Source organism: Gekko japonicus, unplaced genomic scaffold (assembly GCF_001447785.1).
Source record: "Gekko japonicus isolate JY-2015 unplaced genomic scaffold, Gekko_japonicus_V1.1 scaffold2262, whole genome shotgun sequence".
Taxonomy (NCBI): Eukaryota; Metazoa; Chordata; class Lepidosauria; order Squamata; family Gekkonidae; genus Gekko; species Gekko japonicus.
This window is the reverse complement of record NW_015170958.1, coordinates 153,225-177,152: the sequence shown is the minus strand read 5'-3', so window position 1 is coordinate 177,152 and position 23,928 is coordinate 153,225. Positions and strand designations below refer to the sequence as shown.

Sequence of the window (23,928 nt, the reverse complement as noted above, 5' to 3'; positions counted from 1 at the left end):
CATGTGGGTCCAAGATTTCTTGCAGGTCTTTGCCATAATGACTCACAGCCTGGGTGGCCCCCTCTGTATCCATCCCCCAGCACGGCTTGCCAGTAAGGTCTTTGGCCACAAATGCCACTTTCTGCACACTCTTCAGCTCCCGGCTAGCAAAACGGTGGAGCCAAGGGAGAAACTATAGATGGGGGGTGGGGGCTTGTACTGCTAAGAGGCAGACAGGTTCTTTTCCACTAAGGGATCTGAACGCAGTAAGCACAAGAGTGGTGAAAAATGGTTTCATTGAAATCTCCCTCTGTGCTGAGAAATCAACAAGTCACAAGAATAAACAGAGAGTAAAGCAGAGAATATACCCACGCCAATGCTCCCTCTAAGCTGTGGAGTCTTGTGAGCAAAAATTCTCCTTTGTGAGCTGCTGGCATTAAAGTTGTGAGCGAGCCATTTGGCGACTGCATCCATTAGTTTGCTCTGGAGCCATCCTTCCTGAGCTAAGACAAAAATGTGTGAGCCGGAGGCTAAAACACGGTGAGCTAGCTCATACTAATTCAGCTTAGAGGGAACACTGACCTACACCCTTATTGCTACAGGAGCCTTAGCTCAGGCTGGACCGTGGAGCAGCTCTGTGAGCTGAACGCATCCAGTGCTGAGCTGCAGTCCACCCGCTGCCATTCTTCAGGGGATTAGATAAGACTCATGGAGGAAAAGTCTATCAATGGCTACTAGCCATGGTGACTGAGGGGAACCTCCGCATTCAGAGGCACTGATCCTCTGAATCCCAGAGCCAGGAGGCGATATCAGGGGAAGGCCTCAGCCAGTTTGGTATAGTGGTTAAGAGCGCGGACTCTAATATGGGAGAACCAGGTTTGATTCCCTGCTCCACATGCAGCTGCTGCTGTGACCTTGGGTCAATCACAAGTTCTTTCAGAGCTGTTCTCTCGAGGGCAGCTCTCAAAAGAGCTCTCTCAGCCCCACCTACCTCACAGGGTGCCTGTTGTGCGGAGGGGAGAGGAAGGGAAATTACTCTCAACTCCCCGCAGAGCCTGCAAGACGGAGCTCTTCCACCAGGCCTTTAGTTAAGGAGCCGCACCCAACACACCAAGGCCCTGTGCCCAATGCCACCATCGACAGCCTGAGCTTCGCCGACTTTAAAATCAGTTACCGACTGCATTTACTAGTGTGTTGATGCTACCCTGCTTTCGCCATTGCCACTTAAATTGTTCACCAGCACCTTATGTTGTGTTTTTAAGCTTTTATTTTCATTGGTGTTTTAACTACTGCGTTTTATGTAAGCCGCCCTGAGCCTGCTCCGGCAGGGAGGGCAGGGAATAAATCAAATAAATAAAGGCGATTGTAAGCCACTCTGAGACTCCTTCAGGTAGTGAAGGGCAGGGTATAAATCCAAACTCTTTTTCTTCTGTGCCCTGTCGTTGGCCCTCCAGAGGAATTGGCGGGCCACTGTGTAAGGCAGGATGGTGGACTAGACGGACTATCGGTCTGATCCAGCAGGGCTCTTCTTATGTTCCAGTAGCAGAAGGGGTGGTGTGGGTATATTCTCTGTTTTACTCTGTTTATTTCTGTGACTCGTTGATTTCTCAGCACAGAGAGAGATCTCAGTAAAACCATGTTTGACCACCGGTGTGCTTCTGGCCGTCGAATCCCTTAATGGAAAAGAACCTTTTTGCCTCTTGGCAATGCAGGGCTGTCTTTGCTGACAGTTTATAACACAGAGATGATGAATGAGGGGTTGGAAATGGAGCGGGATGTAGCCACTGACGACATCTGTTCTGGGAAGGAAAAGCCCTGCGTGTTTCTGCCCAGCCAGGCTGGCGGAGAAGGTCTCGCTTTCGCTCCCCCACCCCCGGGGGGGGGGGGGGTGGCTGTCTCCTCTCTCCTCTCCCACACATCCGCATGGGCACTCTCTGCCAGCTCGAATGCATCCCTGCCTTTTCTCCTTAGGATCAGCTCCAGCAGAAGATCATCTGCCCCGGGCTGGTGTCCTGCCTGACCGCCGCTCCCAATGGCCTCTACGTCCTGGCGGGCATTGCCGAAAGCATCTACCTCTGGGAGGTAAGCAGAGGCCGCGGGTGGGGGAGAGGACGGCAGCCTGCCTGGACGGCTGGAGCTCGAAGGCTGCGTTTGTGTTTCCGCTCCGCGGATGGGGGCAACTGCTCTGTGATGTCCTTGCCCTCCTCCCTTAAGTCGAGCCAGAAAACCGCCAGACTTTTAATCCCTCCACCGTCCACCAGGTGCGCAGTCGTCGGGAGGATGTGCCTCAGGAGGCGGTGAGCTGTCAGCTCTGCAGCTACCATGGACTGGGGGGGGGGGGATGCTGAACACTGGATAAAATTGTCTCTGTCTCTTTCTCTGGAAGGTTTAGTTTCACTTCTCCCTGCCTCCTTATCGCCTATTAGTCTGAGCTGGTGACCATGGTGCCCTGTTACTCCTTTCCCCTGGGAATGCTTACCCGTTAGGTTAGGCGGGCTCTGGCTTGACTCCTGATTGGCCCCGAGCCACCCACTGACCCTTTTTGATTTCTGTATGTCACTAGACTTACGCGCGCTTGCTTTTAGTCTGGACAATGAACGTGTGCTCAGAAGACCTGCCTTTACTGTACTCAATAAATGTGAACCTCTTGAAGGAGCGTTGTTGAGAACTGATTGCTGCGGGACCCTGACATGGGCTCCCCCTCCCTGGCAGTCTTTAAGCAGCGGCTGGACAAACCCTTGTCAGGGATGCTCTAGGCTGGTCCTACATTGAGCAGGGGGTTGGGCTAGATGGCCTGGATGGCCCCTCCCGACGCTGTGATGCTATGACAGAACAGATTTTGAGCCCAGTGGCACCTTTGTGACCAATGAAGTTTCATTCAAACAGATAACTATTATTGCTTTAAATGCTGTATGAATTGGAATTTGGTGGTTTTGTTGACATTGGTGGTTAAGTTGCAATGTGAACCCTAATGGTTGTGTGAGTGTATATGAGTATGGTTGTGTGAGTGTATATGAGTATGCTTGTAGATCACCGAATGATTGCACCTTAATTTCGTTGTACTATGTACAATGACAATAAAGTATATTATTATTATTATTATTATTCTGGGCTGAGTGACTTGGGAATGTTCAGTCCGGAGAAGGGGAGGTTGGAGGGGGGGGACAGGATGGCTCTCTTGAAGTATCTGAAGGGCTGTCGCTTAGAAGAGGAGGGCAGGGAGCTGTTCCTGTTGGCAGCAGAGGAGAGGACTCGCAATCATGGGTTTAAATTACAGGCCAAAAGGTACCAGCTGGATATCAGGGAAAGCTTTTTGACAGTCAGCGTCGTGCAGCAGTGGAATCGGCTGCCTCCGGAGGTGGTGAGCTCCCCCTCCCTGACAGTCTTTAAGCAGCGGCTGGACAAACACTCGTCAGGGATGCTCTAGGCTGGTCCTGCGTTGAGCAGGGAGTTGGAGTAGGTGGCCTGCATGGCCCCTTCTGACTCTGTGATTCTGTGATGCTATGACAGAACAGATTTTGAGTCCAGTGGCACCTTTATGACCAACGAAGTTTCATTCCGGGTTGAGGGACTTGGGAAGGTTCAGTCCGGAGAAGAGGAGGTGGAGGGGGGACAGTCTTGGAGTATCTGAAGGGCTGTCCCTTGGAGGAGGAGGGCAGGGAGCTGTTCCCGGGGGCAGCAGAGGAGAGGGACTGGCAATGATGGGTTTAAATGAAGGGCCGGGTAGGTACCGACTGGATCTTAGGAAAAACTGTTTTTACAGTCAGAGTTGTGCCACAGTGGAATCGGCTGCCTCGGGAGGTGGCGAGCTCCCCCTCCCTGGCGGTCTTTAAGCAGCGGCTGGACAAACACTCGTCAGGGATGCTCTGGGCTAGTCCTGCATTGAGCTGGGGGTGAACTAGATGGTCTGGATGGCTCCTTCCAACTCTGCGATTCTGTGATTCTAGCGTCATCGGGTGCCCCGGTTATAAAAATAAAAATAAAAATCCAGACCTAAAAATAGCTATTTCAGCAAAAGCAGTGTGATAACAGGTTTATTTGGGATTTAACCACAGAGTCTACAGATCTCCGGCATAGAACCTGTTTGCTTGATATTTATTTATTTATTTATTCTTTAGATTTGTATCCCGCCCTCCCCGAAGGCTCAGGGCGGCTAACAAGGGCATAAATGCCTAATAAAACAATAAAAACAGTATAAAAAATACAATACAATATACAACATAATACAATCAATAAAATATCGGTGCTCTACTACTCGCTCCAATTCATAAATCAAGATGGTATTCTGCAGCTGTATATCAATCCAACGACCAGATGGCCCTCAGCCATCTCCTTAATATTAGGTTGGATTCCTTATTTGTTGGGCACAGCTTTTTAAAAAAGGGGGGGGGAGCGGAATTTGGGATTTTATCCTCAGGGCAGGGAGAGCAGCATAAATCAAGTTCCCACTTCTGGCGCCTGTGCTCAAAAGAAGGGGCAGCCTGCTGTCCCAGAAGCCCCCATTCTGGTCCCAAAGCTCTGAATGCCCCCCTCCCCATCAGTAGATCGTTCCCTAGAGCAAACCCCTTGTTGGTAATTGCTGCACTAGACCTCTCCCCGGCCCACCCTTTACGGCAGGAGTCCCCAACCTTTTTTGAGCCCCTGAGCACCTTTGGAGGGCACAGACACAAAAAGTCTGCCATAGGAGGTGGCGCCAACCTCGAAATGTCACAGAGCTAGGTTGTATATAACTAATAGTAGTTTCTTTTGAAGGGGCCGCAGTGGCTCAGAGGTTAAGACACTGAAGCTGCAGACCGGAAGGTCGGTAGTTCGGCAGTTCGAGACCCCAGTGCCGCGTGACAGAGTGAGCTTCGGTCTCTGGTCCCAGCTCCTGCCAGCCTAGCAGTTTGAAAGCAAGAAATTGCAAGTAGGTAAATAGATACCACTGCGGTGGGAAGGTAACAGCGTTCCGTGCGCCTCGGCGTCTAGTCATGCCGGCCACATGACCACGGAAACGTCTTCGGGCAGCGCTGGCTCTTTGGCTTGAAAACGGCAATGAGCACCGCCCCCTAGAGTCGGATTCGACTGCCTTTCGAGCAAGGGAAACCTTTGCTTTTTCAGTTTGTTTTTGACGTTTCAAGCAGACGCTCTGTTTAACAAGGATGCCTTTTAATCTGCACAGTCAGTCAGAAGCCCCACCGGGCAAATGCCTCACATAGCGCCTCCCACTTTCTGAAAGCCCTTGGCAGGCGCCTAGAAAGGGGTCGGTGGGCGCCAATGTTCCCTCTGAATTGTGGGGTCTTGTGAGCAAACCTTCTACTTTGTGAGCTACTGGCACTAAAGTTGTGAGTGAGCAATTTGGCTGCTGCATAAACTAGTTTGCTCTGGAGCCCTCCTTCCTGAGCGAAGGCAAAAATGTGTGAGCCAGAGGCTAAAAAACTGTGAGCTAGCTCACACTAACTCAGCTTAGAGGGAACACTGGTGCCCGTGGGCACCGTGTTGGGGACCCCTGCTTTACAGGATTTTTTTCCTTCTCTACTGGGTTGCAGATTCTAAGTGTGCCACAAGAGGGCAGGAGCACTCTTCTCATTGAGGCATAAGAACACAAGTGAACATAAGAGACGGCAATGTTGGATCAGGCCAATGGCCCATCCAGTCCAACACTCTGTCACACAGTGGCCAAAAATACCCAGGTGCCATCAGGAGGTCCAGCAGTGGGGCCAGGACACCAGAAGCCCCCCTCCCCAGTACCAAGAATACAGAGCATCACTTGCCCCAGAGTTCCTATCCACAACTTGTGGCTAATAGCCACTGATGGACTTCTGTTCCATATGATTATCTAATTCCCTCTTGAAGCCGTCCATGCTTGTAGCCGGCACCTCCTGTAGCTGTGAATTCCATGTGTTAATCACTCTTTGGGTGAAGAAGTAGTTCCTTTTATCTGTTCTAACCTGACTGCTCAGCAATTTCACGGAGTGCCCACCACCAGTTCTTGTATTGTGAGAAAGGGAGAAAAGTACTCCTTTCTCGACCTGCTCTACCCCATGCATAATCTTATAAACCTCAATCATGTCACCCCTCAGCCGTGGTTTCTCCAAGCTAAAGAGCCCCAAGCGCTTTAACCCTTCTTCACAGGGAAAGTGCTCCAACCCTTTTATCATTCTACTTACCATTTTCTGCACTTTTTCCAATGCTGTAACATCCTTTTTGAGGTGCGGTGACCAGAACTGTACAGAACTGTACACAGTACAGCATACTGAGTTCTAATTCTGTTTCTTAGAGAAGATTTGGAAGTTGTTTGTTTGGGTTGTGAGTCGAACTGCTTGGATATCCTCCGTTCTCTGTGGCTTTCAAGTGTTTGACTAGTTATCGTGTATGAGAGGATGCAGGGGCTTACCTCCCATGAACTATTTTTCCTCTTTGACAGCAATCTCCCTCCTACTTGAAACTTTTGCAAATCCAGCATCAGCTGCCTTAGGGCGGGCGGGAGGCCCTGTTTGGACATGTGAGGGCACGACGTGTCAAATGGGAAGCAGGTGGGACATTGCCTATTTGGGATGTTCCCACCTTCGCCATGCTAAAAGTTCTTTGCTGGTAGAAAGCCAGCATATCAGGCAAAGAGAAGAGAGAAACCATTTCCCCCTGCTGTACTAGTCTTCCGGTTTGCAGGGAGCTTTTTTTAATGCTTCGCTGGCTCCTGTCGGATAAGACTGCAGAGGTTATACATTCAGTCGCTGAGTTTTGTGCATTCATTCTTAGATTGCGGGAATTGCATTTTAAAAGTTCTTAAATTTAGATTTCTGTTTTTGTATATTACTGTTTTTTTCCTCTCCCTTACCTATTATGTTTACAATGTATGTCGGTCTTAAGACCGTAATAATAAAAATAAACTAAACGCAAAGAAATCCTTCAGTGCTGGGATCCTCCTCCAGCTATAGTCTGAACCCACGTCGTCTGTTCTGCTGCCTCAGTTTGTTCTTCTGCACGTGAGACCACCTAACAGCAAGGTGCCTGGGCCCCTGCCATGCCCCCCCCCCCCCTCCTTGCAGTTTTGGGATTCCCTCCCCCCAAGCCTAAAGTCGCATTCATTTGTTTAGCCACTGAAAAGACTTGTTCCCCTTCTAACCCTTTTTGCTTCATCCAAAATTATGGCCAGCGCTGTTGTGCTCTACGTGGCCCACCTTTCTGTTTCTTCTTTGCATCAGATCTTGGTCTCCGTGGCAGTCGTCCTCCTTCCCGCCCTCCACGCTGAAGCTGGGAGGGCAAGGGAAAGGGACGATGAATAATCTAGAAAAGGGGTGTCAAACATGCAGCCTGGGGGCCAGCTTAGGCCCCCGGAGGGCTTCTATCAGGCCCGCAGTGGAACTGGCTGTCTCCTGCTTCTTCTTCCAGTTCTGCTGCTGCTGCGTCATTGTAGGTTTGCAGCTTACAGATACACACCTGGACAGCGTACTCAAGATGGCAATAGCACAGACATTTTGATGCAATAATTCAGAGCAAGAGTTATCAGTTATCAGACGCTGTTAAATAAGCAAAATATTGCAAGAGTGCTCATGTTTTGAGCGTGTTTTTATTTTTAAGTAAAAAAACCCCACCATTGTGCTTGTGTCCTTTATAAAGTTTATATCTCCACTACCTGGCATTGCATTTTATGGCACACACAGTCCGGCCCAAGGTCTCATTTATGTCAGATCCAGGCCTCATAACAAATCAGTTCGACACCCTTGATCTAGAACCTAGTCAAAATGTGGGAGGCCTTTTTAAAGGTCTGTGTTGGATAGAGGAGGAGGAGATTGGATTTCTACCCCGCCCTTCACTACCCAAAGGAGTCTCAGAGCGGCTTACAAACTCCTCTCCCTTCCCCTCCCCACAACAGACACGCTGTGAGGTGGGTGGGGCTGAGAGAACTCTGACACAAACTGCTCTTTTCCAAGGACAGCTGTGCCAGAGCTTGTGACTGACCCAAGGTCACACCAGCAGGTGCGAGTGGAGGAGTGGGGAATCAAAACCGGTTCTCCCAGATTAGAGTCCGCGCACTTAACCACGACACCAAACTGGCTCTCACACTGGGCTCCGTTTTCCGGTTCTGGTCAGCCATTCCGTTGTGAACTGCAGTCTGTCATTTCAGATGTTGCACTCAATCATGGTCAAGAGCTGCCTTAACCGTAACTTAACGCGAGACTGCATCTTCCATCGTGTCAAGTGAACAGTTCAAAAGTGTGTATCTGTGTGTTACTTTGGTTGCGCGTTTTCTGAACTTGCCAGCGCAATCAGGTTTCAAAGACGTGGATGTGCAGTGGCCGGTTTATGCCTGCTACATCAGGTGAAGGTTCCTTGTTCCAGAGAAAGAACCACTGGTAGCAGAATGGATCCCCAGGAGCCATCTGAGCCGCTGAGAGACTGAGCTGTGATGTTGGTACGCCCAGACAAAAGGTGCCTCGTGCCCTTCAAGCAGCTCTCGCAAAACCTCAGTCCTTCATCAGTATCACGGGAGAGCAGTGATGGCCTGCCTTATGGGGTCGTTGTAAGGGTTTCAACACTACAGTGTGCTTTGATCACTAAAATATCCCGTAAGCCCTGATTGCTGGACCTCCAGGAATAAAATCAAATGTTGTCTTGTTTTTTTAAAAAAATATCTTCCAGGTTATGTCAGTGGGGAGGTGGGTTTGAGAGCCAGTTTGGTGAAGCGGTTAGGAGCGCAGACTCTAATCTGGGAGAACCGGATTTGATTCCCCACTCCTCCACATGCAGCCACTGGTGTGACCTTGGGTCAGTCATAAGTTCTCTCAGGGGCTGTTCTCAAGAGAGCTCTCTCAGCCCCACCTACCTCACAGGGTGTCTGTTGTGGGGAGGGGAAAGGAGATGGTAAGCGGCTCTGAGACTCCTTCAGGTAGTGAAGGGCAGGGCGATACATCGTCTCTTCTTTGAAAGCGCAGAAACAAATATATTTTTTTTTAAAACACCCTTGTTCTAAATGTTTGGATATTGTGCTCCAACCCTCCTGGTTTCTTAAGGTCTGAGTCCATTTTAGGGTTTCCAGCTATGTCCCCTGGAATTCCTCAGAGGAGATGGGGAAGGGCAGGCCTGCTTTTTCCAAAGAGTGCTTGGCCCTTCTCTGCTGACTGGATCCTGCATTCCTCAGGTCCAGAGGTGCATCGTGGGCCTCCTAGGGTGAGCTCACAGCTCTCACACAATAGCAGGTCACACCCGTTGCCGTGTAGGAGCTCTGTGCCCTAGGACAGGTCCCAGAATTCTCTACAACTGACAGGGATTCCAGGGCAAACACAAGCCCATATAGAGGGAAGTGTCTCTGTACCAATCACCCTTGTTCTGCATGCAGGGGGGGGGGTACAGTGGGAGGAGGGTGTCCCCACATCATTGGCCCTTGCTGTGTTTTGAGAACCCCTAAGTTGAAAGGCAAGGGTGGGAGAGACAGCTTCCTGAATAAATCATTTCAACATGCCCACATACCTAGACCAGCAAAAAGCAGCGCTTCCTTTCCCCGCAGACGAGTTGATGTGGCTCATAACATGCAATAAAGGACAAAGCGTCACTGGTGCAAGAAGCAGAATATTTATTATATGATAATAGGTAAAGGAGGGAGGGAGTATTCCAATTCCTACACATTTTGTGTTAAGCTTAGTCAGGGGATCTAATTATATTATCGTCTCTCGTACCTTCCTCATCTGACCAGGGATTGGAATTTTTTTTTTAGAAAACCCTTTTCTCCTTTAAATCAATATTCTCTGTCTTGTGGCATTGCCTTCTTTTCATAACGCCCAAGCCAACTCTGTCTGGATCCAAACAACAGGGGGAAAAGACTAGTATCACAGGAGCCCCAAATATACAAATTCCTCTAGTAGAAAACACCATCAAAGACTGCCAAAACAATATACGAAACATTTATAAAGCTGGTGGTGTCACAACAACAACATTAATGCATACTGTAACTATAATAAGGCATAAGATGCAATGTTTCCTCCTTTGAAGATAAGACATAAAGTCCATGTAGGCAATGTTACTTGATAGGAGAAGTCCACATAGTTATAACATTTTCCAAACAGCCTTTGCAAAGATGCCTGTTCTGGATACTTGGAAGATGAGTTTCCTTTGACTTCTTCAGTTTGCTGGCTGTGTAAATGGAACCTGATTTCAGCAATTTCAACAGACCACAAGGTTCTTACACTAGGTTCCACTCACACAGCCGGCAAACTGAAGAAGTCAAAGGAAACGCATCTTCCAAGTATCTAGAACGGGCGTCTTTGCAAAGGCTGTTTGGAAAATGTTATAACTATGTGGACTCCTCCTATCAAGTAACATTGACTACATGGACTTTATGTCTTACCTTCAAAGGAGGAAATATTGCATCTTATGCCTTATTTTAGTTACAGTATGCATTAATGTTGTTGTTGTGACACCACCAACTTTATAATTGTTTCGTATATTGTTTTGGCAGTCTTTGATGGTGTTTTCTACTAGTGGAATTTGTATATTTGGGGACAGTGGTGTCGGGATGGCTTGTTGTGGCTTCCCCAGGCAGCCTGAGTGCCCTTGGGGTTGGAGGGCTAGCTGCCAGCAGACTTCTTTGTCCACGTGAATGCAGTCGCGTCTGGTGTCTCGCAGGGCTCTGCGTTCGAGTGCCAAGGATGGGGGAATCCCTAGGGTCACCGGAGATCCCTTCACATCGCATCTGATCTTCTGACAGCAGAGATCAATTCCCCCGGAGGAAACGGCAGTTTTGGAAGGTGGACTCCATGGCATTGTACCCTGCTGAGATCCTTCCTCAAACTTCGCCCTCCACAGGTTCCACCTCACCACTCTCTCCTTTCTTTCTGTTCCATCCGTAGGTCTCCAGCGGGAACCTTCTTGCCATCCTGAACCGACACTACCAGGACCTCTCTTGCCTGGCCTTCACAGATGACAGCAGCCACTTCCTCTCCGGGGCCAAGGACTGCCTGGTGATCGTGTGGAACCTTTGCAGGTACTGACTGGAGGGGGGGGGGGGAAATCCTTCTCCTCACCCCTTTCCCCTCGGTAGAGACACTATGTGCAAGGCTGCTTTTGTGGGTTGCCGCGTGTCTCTCTGTTTTCTGCCTACCCGCGGAGGCAATTATCACTCACCGAGAGAAGCTGGAAGCGTTTAAACCTACTTTGCTATTAATGAAATGGGTTTTTAAAGGCTTTCGATCGCTGCATGGGGCCTGGGAGACGTTCCCTGTAAATGAACGCAGGCCAAAACACTAGGCCTACACCTGATTTAAACAACGCCTCTGGTATGTGCCTAATTTATAAATCACCTGGGGCCTAGGTTTGTGCTTCAGAAAGAAGGTGTATTTTTAAATAACACTCCAGCTCTCAGTGCCAGCTGGGAAAGAATAGGGTTTCTCATCCGGAATCCCCATCTGGGGAGCCATTCAGGAGCTTCCTCCCACGCCCCCCCCCCCCCCCCCCCCTTTGGTTATTTTGCTGCCGGGGAAGAGCAAAAGCCGGTCCCCCACAGCTGAACCTGTGACACCCGACTGCAGGCAGTCCAGCCAGCAATGTTCTGTCCCATAAAACAAAACTGGGGAGAAACTGGGGAGAAAGGGCGCAGTTCTGAAAAACCTTCACCCGGGACAACAAAATGAGGACAGTGGGTATTTTACAGCCCTGGGCGTGGAGCGCCAGACACTCTCATCGTTGCTTCCCTGTTGCAAATGTGACTTCAGCGTCATCCGTATTTCCTCGTTCTGCGTAAGGACAGGGCTCTCTTGTGGTCTTCTTGAGAGGAAGGAATTAATTAGAATTCAGATTGTGAAATACGGGTATCTCTGATGGTGGGAACACGTGGAATTCACTGCTGCAGGTGGTGGCGACAAGCTGAGACAGGTTCAAGAGGGGACTGGATGAACATACGGAGCAGAGATCCGTCTGTGGTTATTAGCCACAAGGTATAGGGGCTAAAGGGGTTAAGACGCTGAACTGCAGGCTGTGGAAGATCAGTAGTTCAGCAGTTCGAGACCGGGGTGCCGCATGACGGAGTGAGCTCCCGTCTCTAGTTCCAGCTCCTGCCAACCTAGCAGTTTGAAAGCAAGAAATTGCAAGTAGATAAATAGGGACCACTTCGGTGGGAAGGGCTCCTGATGGCACCGGGGTTTTGGCCACTGTGTGATGCTGAAGGTTAGATCCAACATCGGCTTATCTTATGTTCTTATGTGTGGGGCAAGGGATGCTCTGTGTTCTTGGTGCTTGGGGGGGGCAACAGTGGGCGGGCTTCTGGAGTTCTGGAATCACTGCTGGACCCTCCTGATGGCCCCTGGTGTTTTTGGCCACTGTGTGACGCTGTGGGTTAGACTAGATGGGCCATTGGCCTGATCCAACGTGGCTTCTCTTTTGTTCTTATTGTCATTAGCCACCAGGTATAGATGGAACCCTCTGTCTGGGGCAATGATGCTCTGTATTCTTGGTGCTTGGGGGGGGGCTTCTGGAGTTCCAGCCCTGCTGGTGGACCTCCTGGTGGCACCTAGGTTTTGGCCACTGTGTGACACAGAGTGCCGGACTGGATGGGCCACTGGCTTGACCCAACATGGCTTCTCTTACTTTCTTATGAGTGTTCTTTCCTAGCATTCCTACCAGACATCTCTCTCTTTTTTAAAACAACAAGGTTCCCAGAAGTGAGCCCTGGTACTTTTTTACACCTGTGTGTGCAGCTGAGTTCATGCAAGTTGCTAGTCCACAAATTCCATCCATCTGTCCGCACAGACTTCAGTCAGCCACCTACCCATGGCCTGAAAGATTGGGTCGGCAGCTTCGGCAGTTGGAGTGCACACCCTTTTTTTCTGGAAATAAGTATTCTGCCTCTAGTTATAGCCAGGCTTGACTACCACAATGCACTGTGCTTGGGCCTGCCTGTAAATTTCACTTGCTTTCGAATACGTCAGCCGAGTTGTTCACTGTGGCTGGCCGTAGTGATTGCATCGCCCCACTGCTGAAAGATTTTCACAACGGGACCGTAGAGATATTGAGTACAAGAACAAAATACACCGTGGAGAGCAGAAATTACTCAAGGTCAGATAACACTCAAGTGCTACTTAGAATCATAGAATGTGAGAGTTGGAAGGGACCTTGCATGTCGTCTAGTCCAACCCCCTGCACTCTGCAGGAGCACAGCTGAAAGACAGCCCTACAACATACCCGAAAGATGGTCGTCCAGCCTCCGCTTGAAAACATCCAGCAAAGGAGCATCCACCACTTCCCAAGAAGAAGAAGAGATTAGATTTATACCCCGCCCTTCACTTGGAGTCTCAAAGCGGCTTACAAACTCCTTTCCCTTCCCCTCCCCACAACAGACACCCTGTGAGGTGGGTGGGGCTGAGAGAACTCTGACACAAACTGCTCTTTCAGGAACAGCTGTGCCAGAGCTTGTGATTGACCCAAGGTCACATCAGCAGGTGCAAGTGGAGGAGTGGGGAATCAAACCCGGTTCTCCCAAATTAGAGTCCACACACTTAACCACTACACCAAACTGGCTCTCAAGGCAGTCTGTTCCACTGCTCGACCACTCTTACAGTTAGGAAGTTTCTCCTGATATTTAGCCGGTATCGACTCCCTTGTAATTGCCACCCATTAGATCCAGTCCTGCAATCCGGAGCAAGAGAGAATAGATCTGCTCCATCTTCTACAGGACAGCCCTTCAAATACTTGAAGACTGCAATCATGTCCCCTCTAAGCCTTCTTTTTCCCAGGCTAAACATACCCAACTCTTTCAGCCTTTCCTCATAAGACTTGGATCCCAACCCTCTCACCATCCTGGTTGCCCTCTTCTGGACACGCTCGAGCTTGTCAACGTCCTTCCTAAAATGTGGTGCCCAAAACTGGACACAGTACTCCAGGTGAGGCCTGACCATAGCAGAATAGAGCGGAACGACCACCTCCCGTGATCTGGACACAATGCTTCTGTTCATGCATCCTAAGATTGCATTAGTTTTCTTCGCAGTCACATCGCACTGCAGGCTCATGTTTAGCTTGTGATCAAGCAGAACACCTAGATCCCTTTCACATGTGCTGCTGTGCTACTTAAAGGCATATGTCTCAACTACAATTAATGAAAGAATCATACATATAGAATGTAAATCTTTTAGTATGATCCACATATTACTTATTAAAGTGCTGAGGCTTTGAAACAAACACACAAGTACAGTTATACACAGAGACCTTCCTAGAGCGAGACCAGTAAACGGGCTGCATGCAGGTCCTTGAAAACAACTGTTACCTTCTTTACTGCTTCTTAGTTCCCAGACTTTCTTCCCTGCAGCCCTGAAAGTTTGGAAACTAAGAAGCAGTAAAGAAGATAACAGTTGTTTTCAAGGACTGCATGCAGACCGTTTACTGGTCTCGCTCTAGGAAGGTTTCTTTGTGTCTCTTGTCAACCGAAAGGAGTGCAAATGAGCCCACATGGGAGTACGGTAAGACATGCAAACTATGTAAACTTTGTGGTTCCGTAAGAATATATTGGCTCTGAAGAAGAAGAATCGAAACTCTCTCGGCCGAAAAGAGACGTCAGCCAGTTTTCTTAGCCTCCCTGCAGACCTGAAAGTTCGGAAACTGTATTTTGAGATACATGCCTTTAAGTAGCCCTCGAGTATTATCTGACCTTGAGTGATTCGTGCTCTCCACGAAAGATTTTCACTATCTGCAAGTTGGATTCCCAGCTCAATTCAAGGTGCTGATCTCGTGTCACGGGCAAGGATGATGATGAGCCGACAGAGCCTGCAGAAACCACAGCTGGCCCCTCTGAAGCAGCAGAGGAGGGTAGCTGGCAAGTGCCTGTAACCGCAGTCTTCACACCTGGCCCAGATAAGAAGGAAGAACTGCAAGCTGAAAGTCCTCCTGACTCACCCCCACGTGTGACTCGTTTAAGCGAGCGACCGCGGCAAAGCTTAGCAACCAGACGAAGAGAGGCCAGGCTACAAGGGAGATGCTCCCTTTGGACTGGCACCCCAGCCCGTGACATGTCGACCTACAGAGCTCTGAAAGGTCAGGGAAGAGGAGTCTGTAGGGTTGTCTGCTCCCGCATGAGTCTGCCTGAGAACTAGACCAGGGTTCCCCAACCTTTCTGAGCCTGCAGGTAGCTTTGGAATTCTGGCACAGTGTGGTGGGGCACGGCCGCAAAATGGCTGCCGCCGGAGAGGGAGCCAGCTACAAAATGGTTGCCGCAGCTTACCTTCACTCTCACGGGGAAGACCCTTGTGTTGTTTTGGTGGCAGCTGCCGCCAAAGCCATGTTTTTTTAAAAGTCTGCATAGCCAATCAAATGCCCAGAAGCCTTGCTGGGCAAAAGCCCCACATGGCCTGGCCCACTTTTCTCAAAATACCTGGTGGGTGCCAGAAAAGGTGCCTGTGAGAGTCTCTGGGCACCACGTTGGGGACCCCTGGATGAGACACTCTTCCCAAGCCCTCTTGTGGATGCCCGGCTCTCAGAGGCGACGCAGGCCGGAAAGGAGGAGGCCGGTCCTCCGTGCTCGTTCAGTCCTCCGGCTCCGTCGATCCCGTTGGGAAGGGCTGGTGAAAAAGGCTGGAGTCATTGAACAAGAACAAGAGAGCCAGGCTCCCCAAGGTTCGAATAAAGATCACTGGGTGGCGCCGGCTGCCAGTATTTCTCCACCAGAGTAGATATTCTGTTCATGTTGTGCTGCAGCAGTCATTCCGATTTTGGCGCTTCAGCAAATGTTTGATCGCGTTTGGCACTCCAGATCTCACAGTGTGATTTCTTCGTCCCCTCTGTTGATTCTCCTCTCCACAAGCCATATTTCTGTATAAATGTTCTTTTAAAAAAAACCCAATCCACTCAAAGTAGAATATTGCCTCTCAAACGTCCGAAGCCGGCTTCCCTCTTCTTATTTTGAAGGGGGGGGGAGACCCTTTGATTTTAGTGTGTGCGGGAGTAAGAGCTGTGGCCAGTGTTCCCTCTAAGCTGAGTGAGTGTGAGCCAGCTCACCGTTTTTTAGCCTCCGGCTCACACATTTTCGTCTTCGCCCGGGAAGGAGGGCTCCAGAGCAAACTGACTGATGCAGCAGCCCAATCGCATGCTCGCCACTTTAATGCCAGCAGCTCACAAAGTGGAATTTTTGCTCACAAGACGCCACAGCTTAGCGGGAACATTGGCTGTGGCTGAGGGAAGTCTGATCCCCGTGTGAGTCACTGATCTGTTGGGAAGGAGGCATGCTCAGAGCAGTGAGTCCTACGGAGGTGTGGTATTTTCAAGGGTGGCAGGTTCTGCCGTCTCTCTGCATTGGGAATGAAGGGGCCGTGATGTACAGGCAGTGGAGTCTGGTTAGGAGGAGGAGGTCCAGGAAACTAAACCATGCAGAGATGCAGCGGGCAGACTCCTTTGTAGGAGGTTACTTGAGGGGGTGGGTCGCACAAACCTCCCATGGTTGGTTTTGTTTCCCACAGCAGAAGTCCCGCGCCCTGCACAGTCTGGGAATTGCTTCTCTGAGACGCTACAACTAGAGGGCTTTTTATCACCTCTTCCCACCGTTCTCTGCACGCTCCTGCAGTCATTGTCGACAGCTTCTGAAAGATTTGTCTTCTGAGCTCCACCTTGCAGCCTCTGCTTTAATAAAAACAACTGAAGAAGAGCGTACGAACATCTCGAGTGGTTGTTCGTTTCGAGACAACTCTTTCTCAACCAAAATTCAGTTCTCTGGTTGTCTTATTATATTTAGCAGTGATGTCAATCTTATCCAACAACAGTTTTAACAGCACGTGGGCTAACAAGTTTCAAACACGGACAACACGCCTTGAGATTTTGCTCTTAAAACTGTTGTTGGATAAGATTGACATCACTGCTAAATATAATAAGACAACCAGAGAACTGAATTTTGGTTGAGAAAGAGTTGTCTCGAAACGAACAACCACTCGAGATGTTCGTACGCTCTTCTTCAGTTTTTGACGTCCTGTGTTCTGAAAACATGAAAATATAGAATACTAACATCACTCAACGTCATTTGTAACAAGTTGATTTTTGTCTCTTTATTACTTGTGAACTCTGCAGCAATTTCTTTCATTTTTTTGTACATCTTTGAATTGCTGGTCCCCCTTGTAATTTTTTTTTAATAAAAACAACAACAGCAACCAAAGTCTCTCCATCTGTTCTGTGCTGAGGGATTCTCTCTCTGTGTTCTCATATGTAGCGTGCTGCAAGCAGAGCATGGCCAAAGTCCGGAGCCCCGCCACGTGTGGTCGCGACACAGCCTTCCCATCACGGACCTCTGCTGCGGGGTCGGCGGCCCCATGGCACGGGTCGCCACGGCCTCCCTAGACCAAACAGCCAAGGTAAGGAGGCCAGGGCGGCGTGGCACAGGCGGACTGGTGGAAGGGAGCTCTCATGTCGTTCAAGGCACATCTCTTTATGTGGACAACCGTGGCTGATAGTTGCCGCCTTGAGATTTTGATCGGACGGGGTGAGACGTCAGCGGCTCCTGTTCTTCTATGACTAACTTGACACCAACGCTCCCTCTAAGCTGTGGAGTCTTGTGAGCAAAAATTCTACTTTGTGAGCTACCAAAATTAAAGCTGTGAGCGAGCGATTTGGCTACTGGATAAATTAGTTTGCTCTGGAGCCCTCCTTCCCGAGCGGAGACAGAAATGTGTGAGCCGGAGGCTAAGAAACTGTGAGCTTGCTCACGCTAACTCAGCTTAGAGGGAACACTGCTTGGCACAGCCTCGTTCCATTGGTCATAATCAGTGTTCCCTCTAAGCCGAGTTAGTGTGAGCCAGCTCACAGTTTCTAAGCCTCCGGCTCACACAGTTTCGTCTTAGCTCGGGAAGGATGGCTCCAGAGCAAACTGATTCATGCAGTAGCCAAATCGCTTGCTCACTTTAATGCCAGCAGCTCACAAAGTAGAATTTTTGCTCACAAAGACGCCACAGCTTAGAGGGAGCCTTGGTCATAATGGTATTTTTGGCAAGTGGTTGAACTTCCCTCTACAAAATCCAACTTCAGATCTTTTATGTACAAGCTGGGGAGCCCGTGAGGAACCGTGGTGGTGTGAATAACTGGAATGTCACTTCGTCCTTTGAAATCTCCGTCCAGGATTCTCTAAGCTCTCTGATGCTTTACCAGGCTGATCTCTTCTCGCCCCCCCCCTTCCCCCTCTTTTCCCAGTCCTGTGATCTTCCACACCTTCCCTCTTGGAGTAGAGATATAGCATTTCCAGAAATTTCGAAGGTATCAGAAAAAAACTAGATTTTTCCCCAAGGAATAAAAGGGCATTTGGGTGGGGGGAATTGGAATACTAGGGGCCGCGGTGGCTCAGAGGTTAAGAGACTGAGCTGCAGACTGGAAGGTCTGTAGTTTGGCCGTTCGAGACCCGAGTGCTGCAAGACGGAGTAAGCTCCCGTCTGTGGCCCCAGCTCCTGCCAGCCTAGCGGTTCGAAAGCAAGAAGTTGCAAGTAGATAAATGGGTACTGCAGCGTTCCGTGCGCCTTGGCGTTTAGTCATGCCAGCCACATGACCGCGGAAATGTCTTCGGACAGCGCTGGCTCTTTGGCTTGGAAATAGAGATGAGCACCACCCGCTAGAGTCAGATTCGACTGGTTTCCAAGCAAGGGAAACCTTTACCTTTACCTTAATTGAAATACTATGCAATACTTGTTTGCTGAGCAAACCAGACCTTATTTTGGTGCTATAATAGCATGAAGTGCATCATTTATAATTTAGTCGGTATGTACAATTGAACTATTTGCCATGTTTATGGAATTTAAACGTATGAAATACCTTTGTTTTCTGTAAGAAGAATTGCAGGTTTACCCAGGTCTTGCAAACTGCCTCACCCCACGCGTCTGTAGCTCGTGTAGCTTACATTTTTGCTATTGAGAGTAAAAGCGGCTGGTACAAAACAAATTTTGTAGTGAACAAAAGAAAGTGTCTTCTTTGGACAGAAACACTCTCAGAGTCACAATAAGTCGGATTACCGGCTTGTTTGAATATTAAGCTAAACTTTATAACACTGAAGACATTGAATTGTTTAATGTATCATTCAGTGCTTTATAGCGTGTTGTTACCAAGTATTATTTATATTTAAAACAAAAAAAAATCCTGTAACTGTTGTACATCTACGATATGCTTTCCCAAATCTCCCTGATTTCTGTTGGAAAATGCTTATCGGCTACTTCGAGTGTGAGAAGCTTTGCCTTTAGAAGCATTTTACTATTCTAAAACGGAGGAAAAATTCATGTGAGTTTTCAGTGTTCCCCCCAGATTTTCCTATTTTTTTTACCCTAAAGGCCTCAAAAAAAAAAAGGACCCCACCCCCATTTCTTTCTTCTTCTTTCCAAATCTCCGCATCTCTGTCCGAGAACACGCTGAGGCCTCATCAGGCAGGTATTTTTCTCGTCAGTGTCAAGTTTTTTTCCGCATAGCTGGGGAATCCAGCGTGTAAAAAGGACTTCGGTCCCTCTTTGCCTGGCCTCATCTGCTTGCCAGCCTGTAGATGCGGGGCTCCTCCTCAGAGCTCAAAAGGCAGCATCCGCATCAGTCGTCCTTGCGAGAGCCCCGCGGGGAAAGCTGCCACCGTATCTCTTGGGCAACTGGAGTCCGACAAGACGAGCCTGAGAGATTAGGAGCTCCTGGCACTAGCCACCAGGGGATGTAAACTCTCACCTTTCATTCGGCTCAAAGCTTGTGCTTTTATCATTCCCCTTTTCATCCTTGCTTTCCTGCAGTAAAGCTCATGCTGCACACGTCATTCTCCATTCCCCGTCTCACCCACACAACAAGCCTGTGAGGTAAATTAAGCGCGAGTGTGTGTGACTAGCCCAGAGCAACTTGGGGGGGGGGGGCTTTCTAGAAGGGTACAGATATACACTGTGGCCTCTATTCCCACCCCACCTGAGGAGTCGATAAGCATAGATTGCACTAACGGTAATCATTCCTTGGTTTTCGGTTCCTCGGCAGCATCTTTGTACCGTGTACAATTCTGGTCGCCACACCTCAGAAAGGACGTTATAGCATTGGAGAAAGTGCAGAAAAGGGCAACTAGAATGATAAAAGGGTTGGAGCACTTTCCCTGTGAAGAAGGGTTAAAGCGCTTGGGGCTCTTTAGCTTGGAGAAACGTCGGCTGAGGGGTGACACGATCGAGGTCTATAAGATTATGCATGGGATAGAGCAGGTCAAGAAAGGAGTACTTTTCTTCCTTCCTCACAATACAAGAACTCGTGGGCACTCCATGAAATTGCTGAGCATTCGGGTTAGAACGGATAAAAGGAAGCACTTCTTCACCCAAAGAGTGATTAACATGTGGAATTTACTGCCGCAGGAGGTGGTGGCAGCTACAAGCATGGGCAGCTTCAAGAGGGTATTGGATAAACATATAGAGCAGAGGTCCATCAGTGGCTATTAGCCACAGTTTATAGATAGGAACTCTCGGTCTGGGGCAAGTGATGCTCTGTATTCTTGGTGCTTGGGGGTGGGGCAACAATGGGAGGGCTCCTAGTGTCCTGGCCCCACTGCTGGACGTCCGGATGGCACCTGGGTATTTTTGGCCACTGTGTGACACAGAGTGTTGGACTGGATGGGCCACTGGCCTGATCCAACATTGGCTTCTCTTACGTTCTTATGTTTTTACCTTTCAATGAGAGCGTTTAACTGGCTGCGTAGGAAACACCTCTGCACTGCACTGTCTCTGTGGCCGCCATGCTGGATGGTGGGATTTCACCAGCTGAAAATTCTTGGTTAATCCTGGTTCTCCTGTTGTCCTCCTTTAGCTCTGGGAGATCTCGTCAGGGGACCTTCTCCTGTCTGTCGTCTTCGATGTGGGCATTATGTCAGTGACCCTTGACCTCACCGAGTATTTTATATTTTGCGGTGGCATGGATGGCTCCATTTTCCAGGTTGACCTGTGCTCCTGGGTAAGTCCTTTTTTACGTTATTTGCTTGATGTATGCCCGAAAGAGGGATCCAGTGTTCCCTCTAAGCTGAGTCAGTGTGAGCTAGCCCACAGTTTTTTTAGCCTCCAGCTCACAGATTTTTGTCTTAGCTCAGGAAGGAGGGCTCCAGAGCAAACTCCAGAGCAGTCGCCAGATCACTCGCTCACCACTTTAACGCCAGGAGCTCACAAAGTAGAATGTTTGCTCACAAAACTCCGTAACTTAGAGGGAGCATCGCTGACATCATTCTCTTCTCCTCCATTTTATCCTCACAACAGCCTTGCGAAGTAGGTCGGGCTGAAAGCAAAGAACTGGCCCAGGGTCACCCAGTGAGCTTCCCCAGCACTCTAGCTGCTACAGCACACTGGCTCTGCTGGTAGCAGATGCTTTACAAGTGTAAAGACTGGTCCTTCTGGCTAGAGAAGGGAGAGCAGTCTCTTGGTATGACGGGAGCACCTTTTCATGCAGATCTTCTCACTCCTAGAATTTAAGAGGGATACAAAGTAGGGATGGTCAGACACCTGCCATTGTGGCCCACTTCCCGTTCGCCGGCAGTGATCAGGTAGCCAGTTATTTAGCAGGCTGTTTGCAACCTGTTTATGTGTATTTGCAGTCCTCAGCAGCTGACTCTCAGCTGATGAGGGGGGTCACCTGGGAGTCAGCTCCTGATTTCCTGCTGGGGAGATGTTGCCTTGTCCGGGGCGGAGTTTGAGGGAGGGATCAGGACCCAGCACCCGGGTGATCAGCTGGAAGTCCGGTTCTTTCAGACTCCTATCCTGGAAACTTTGCTGCCTCCCAGTCCTTCTGAGATGCAGGAAATGTTAGTGCAGGGGGTGATCCCACTGGTATCCCTTCTCTTCTCCCCGGTTCAAGTTGTCAGGTTTGGGGTGGATGCAGAGAAAAGGAGAGAAATGAGCTCTTTCTCCTCTCGTAATGGAGAGATCAGAAGCATTGCTTCTGTGTCTTCCCAGCCAGAGGCGGGCGGAAGAGAAACGAGCTCTTTCTTCTCTCCCTTTTTTGCCGCTTCATTGTGTCATTGTTTTGCTGGGGTGTGGGTTGGATCAGACCCCAACTCTCAGCTGATCTCTCAATCGGCCGTGAGTCAGCTTCCGACCAACAGGCAGCTGCAGACTTCCTATCCAGCGGCTCTTCCATTTGGTCAGTGCCACCTGAATACAGCCCCAGTCGGACCAATCTGCTTGTAAGCATCAGACAGGATCAATTCGAGTGCAAACAGGCTTGGGGAGAAATTCGCAGCACCCCTAGCAGAGAGTGTTTATCACCATTGTATTTGAGCCTTGCTTTAAAATCCCAGATCCTTAAAACCGCAGTGTAGTCACCTTGGGGGCATTTCAGCCATATGTGGCTAGCTGGCTGTGAGAGCCAGTTTGGTGTAGTGGTTAAGTGCGCTGACTCTAACCTGGGGAAACCGGGTTTGATTCCCCACTCCTCCACTTGCACCTGCTGGATGACCTTGGGCAAGCCATAGTTCTGGCACAGCTGTTCTTGAAAAAAGAACAGTTACTGTCAGAGCTCTCTCAGCCCCACCTCCCTCACAGGGCGTCCTACTCCTCCTCCTTCTTCAGACAGTTTGGTGTAGTGGTTAAGTTTGGTGTAGTGGTTAAGTGTGCGGACTCGAATCTGGGAGAACCGGGTTTCATTCCCCACTCCTCCACTTGCACCTGCTGATGTGACCTTGGGTCAGTCACAAGCTCTGGCACAGCTGTTCCTGAAAGAGCAGTTTTGTGTCAGAGTTCTCTCAGCCCCACCCACCTCACAGGATGTCTGTTGTGGGGAGGGGAAGGGAAAGGAGATTGTAAGCCGCTCTGAGACTCCAAGTGAAGGGCGGGGTATAAATCCAATCTCTTATTCTCTTCCTCTTCCTCTTCGTATTCTTCTTCTTCCAAGCTTAACCACAGTTTGTTTTCCTTGACTGTACCTGACTGTTAATGTCTGGACATTTAAACAGTGAGTAAGGATGGATGTTAGGGGAGTTTTCAAAACTCTAGTGCCTCCCCCTTTGAGTTCAATCTGGGAGAGAAAAGATTCAAGGCTTTTCAGTAACAAAGCACGGCAGTTTCATCAAGAATTATCATTTTGAGGCAAGCAAGAACAGATCATGCCCGCATACTGAACAAAATTCAAAGCTCTTCCTATATAGGATGAGATTAAACGGCGAGGTCAGGGCCTGCTGTTTGAAAAAGAGTCCAGCCATTCCGCTCTCAAAGATAATTCACTCCGCCCTCTGTTTAGAGGACATTCTACATTCCTAAGAGGAACATAAGGAAAAGAAACCTATGCCCTTTTCCCTGAAAGATAAGGATGGCACCGACCCTTGCCTGAGATATGGTTGCTTAGAGATCAGGAGGTTAAAAAACAGATTTGGGGTCAGGATGAAGGGAAGGGCAAGAACATCCTAAAATGTAGCAAATCAGTCTGAAAGGCAACAGACCAAGGCTTTAGGTTCACTAATCGAAGATGTTGCAAAGATCTTAAATCTTTGCTGAATTCTTGATGGTGAAATAAAATACTTTAACAGCGGGCTGCAACTGAGGAGGTAAAACGGTGCATGGCATTAACCCAGCCGAGTCTTAATGTTGCCCTGGGCAAACCATGCTGTAGGCAGCTTTTCCTGCCGGTCTGCTTGCAAGGAGACAAGACCCAGTGGGTATCCCTGGCGACCTGCGCTACACTCCCTGCCTGGCTTCTAGGTTGGCAAGCTAAACCCGGGATTTTGCTTTCCGATTGGGATCGTATCCAGAGTTCGAGCGGCCGGCCATGGCTGACTGTCGTTGCTGCAGTGGCTTTGAATGGCTGGCGGTCACCGGTTGTCCCTGCCAAGCTCTTTGCCGCAGCCTCTCTTTTGAAAGCGGGCTTTGGCTGTAGTGTCGCGCAGCTGCTGCGCCAAATAGCGGCACTCCTGTCGAATGGCTCCCACATGCCAAAATGCAGCACTGGCGCTTTGTGCCGGGTTGCCCCCGCACGGCTGGGACTTCCCAGAGGAGGACGGATTTCAGCCACGGTCCAGTTCTTTGCACGGAGGGCGATGGGCCCTGTTGT

General features: G+C 49.4%; 1 protein-coding gene across 1 annotated transcript in view; it reads left to right on the top strand.

Annotated features, from left to right (window-relative positions):
- The window catches only part of WDR18 (WD repeat domain 18), a 69,591-nt gene that overhangs the window by 5,776 nt on the left and 39,887 nt on the right, over positions 1 to 23,928 (top strand). The window contains exons 2-5 of the mRNA XM_015418922.1: positions 1,951 to 2,061; positions 10,806 to 10,939; positions 17,132 to 17,273; positions 20,707 to 20,850. Of these exons, the coding sequence (XP_015274408.1) occupies positions 1,951 to 2,061; positions 10,806 to 10,939; positions 17,132 to 17,273; positions 20,707 to 20,850 (531 nt within the window). The remainder of the gene's footprint in view (positions 1 to 1,950; positions 2,062 to 10,805; positions 10,940 to 17,131; positions 17,274 to 20,706; positions 20,851 to 23,928) is intronic.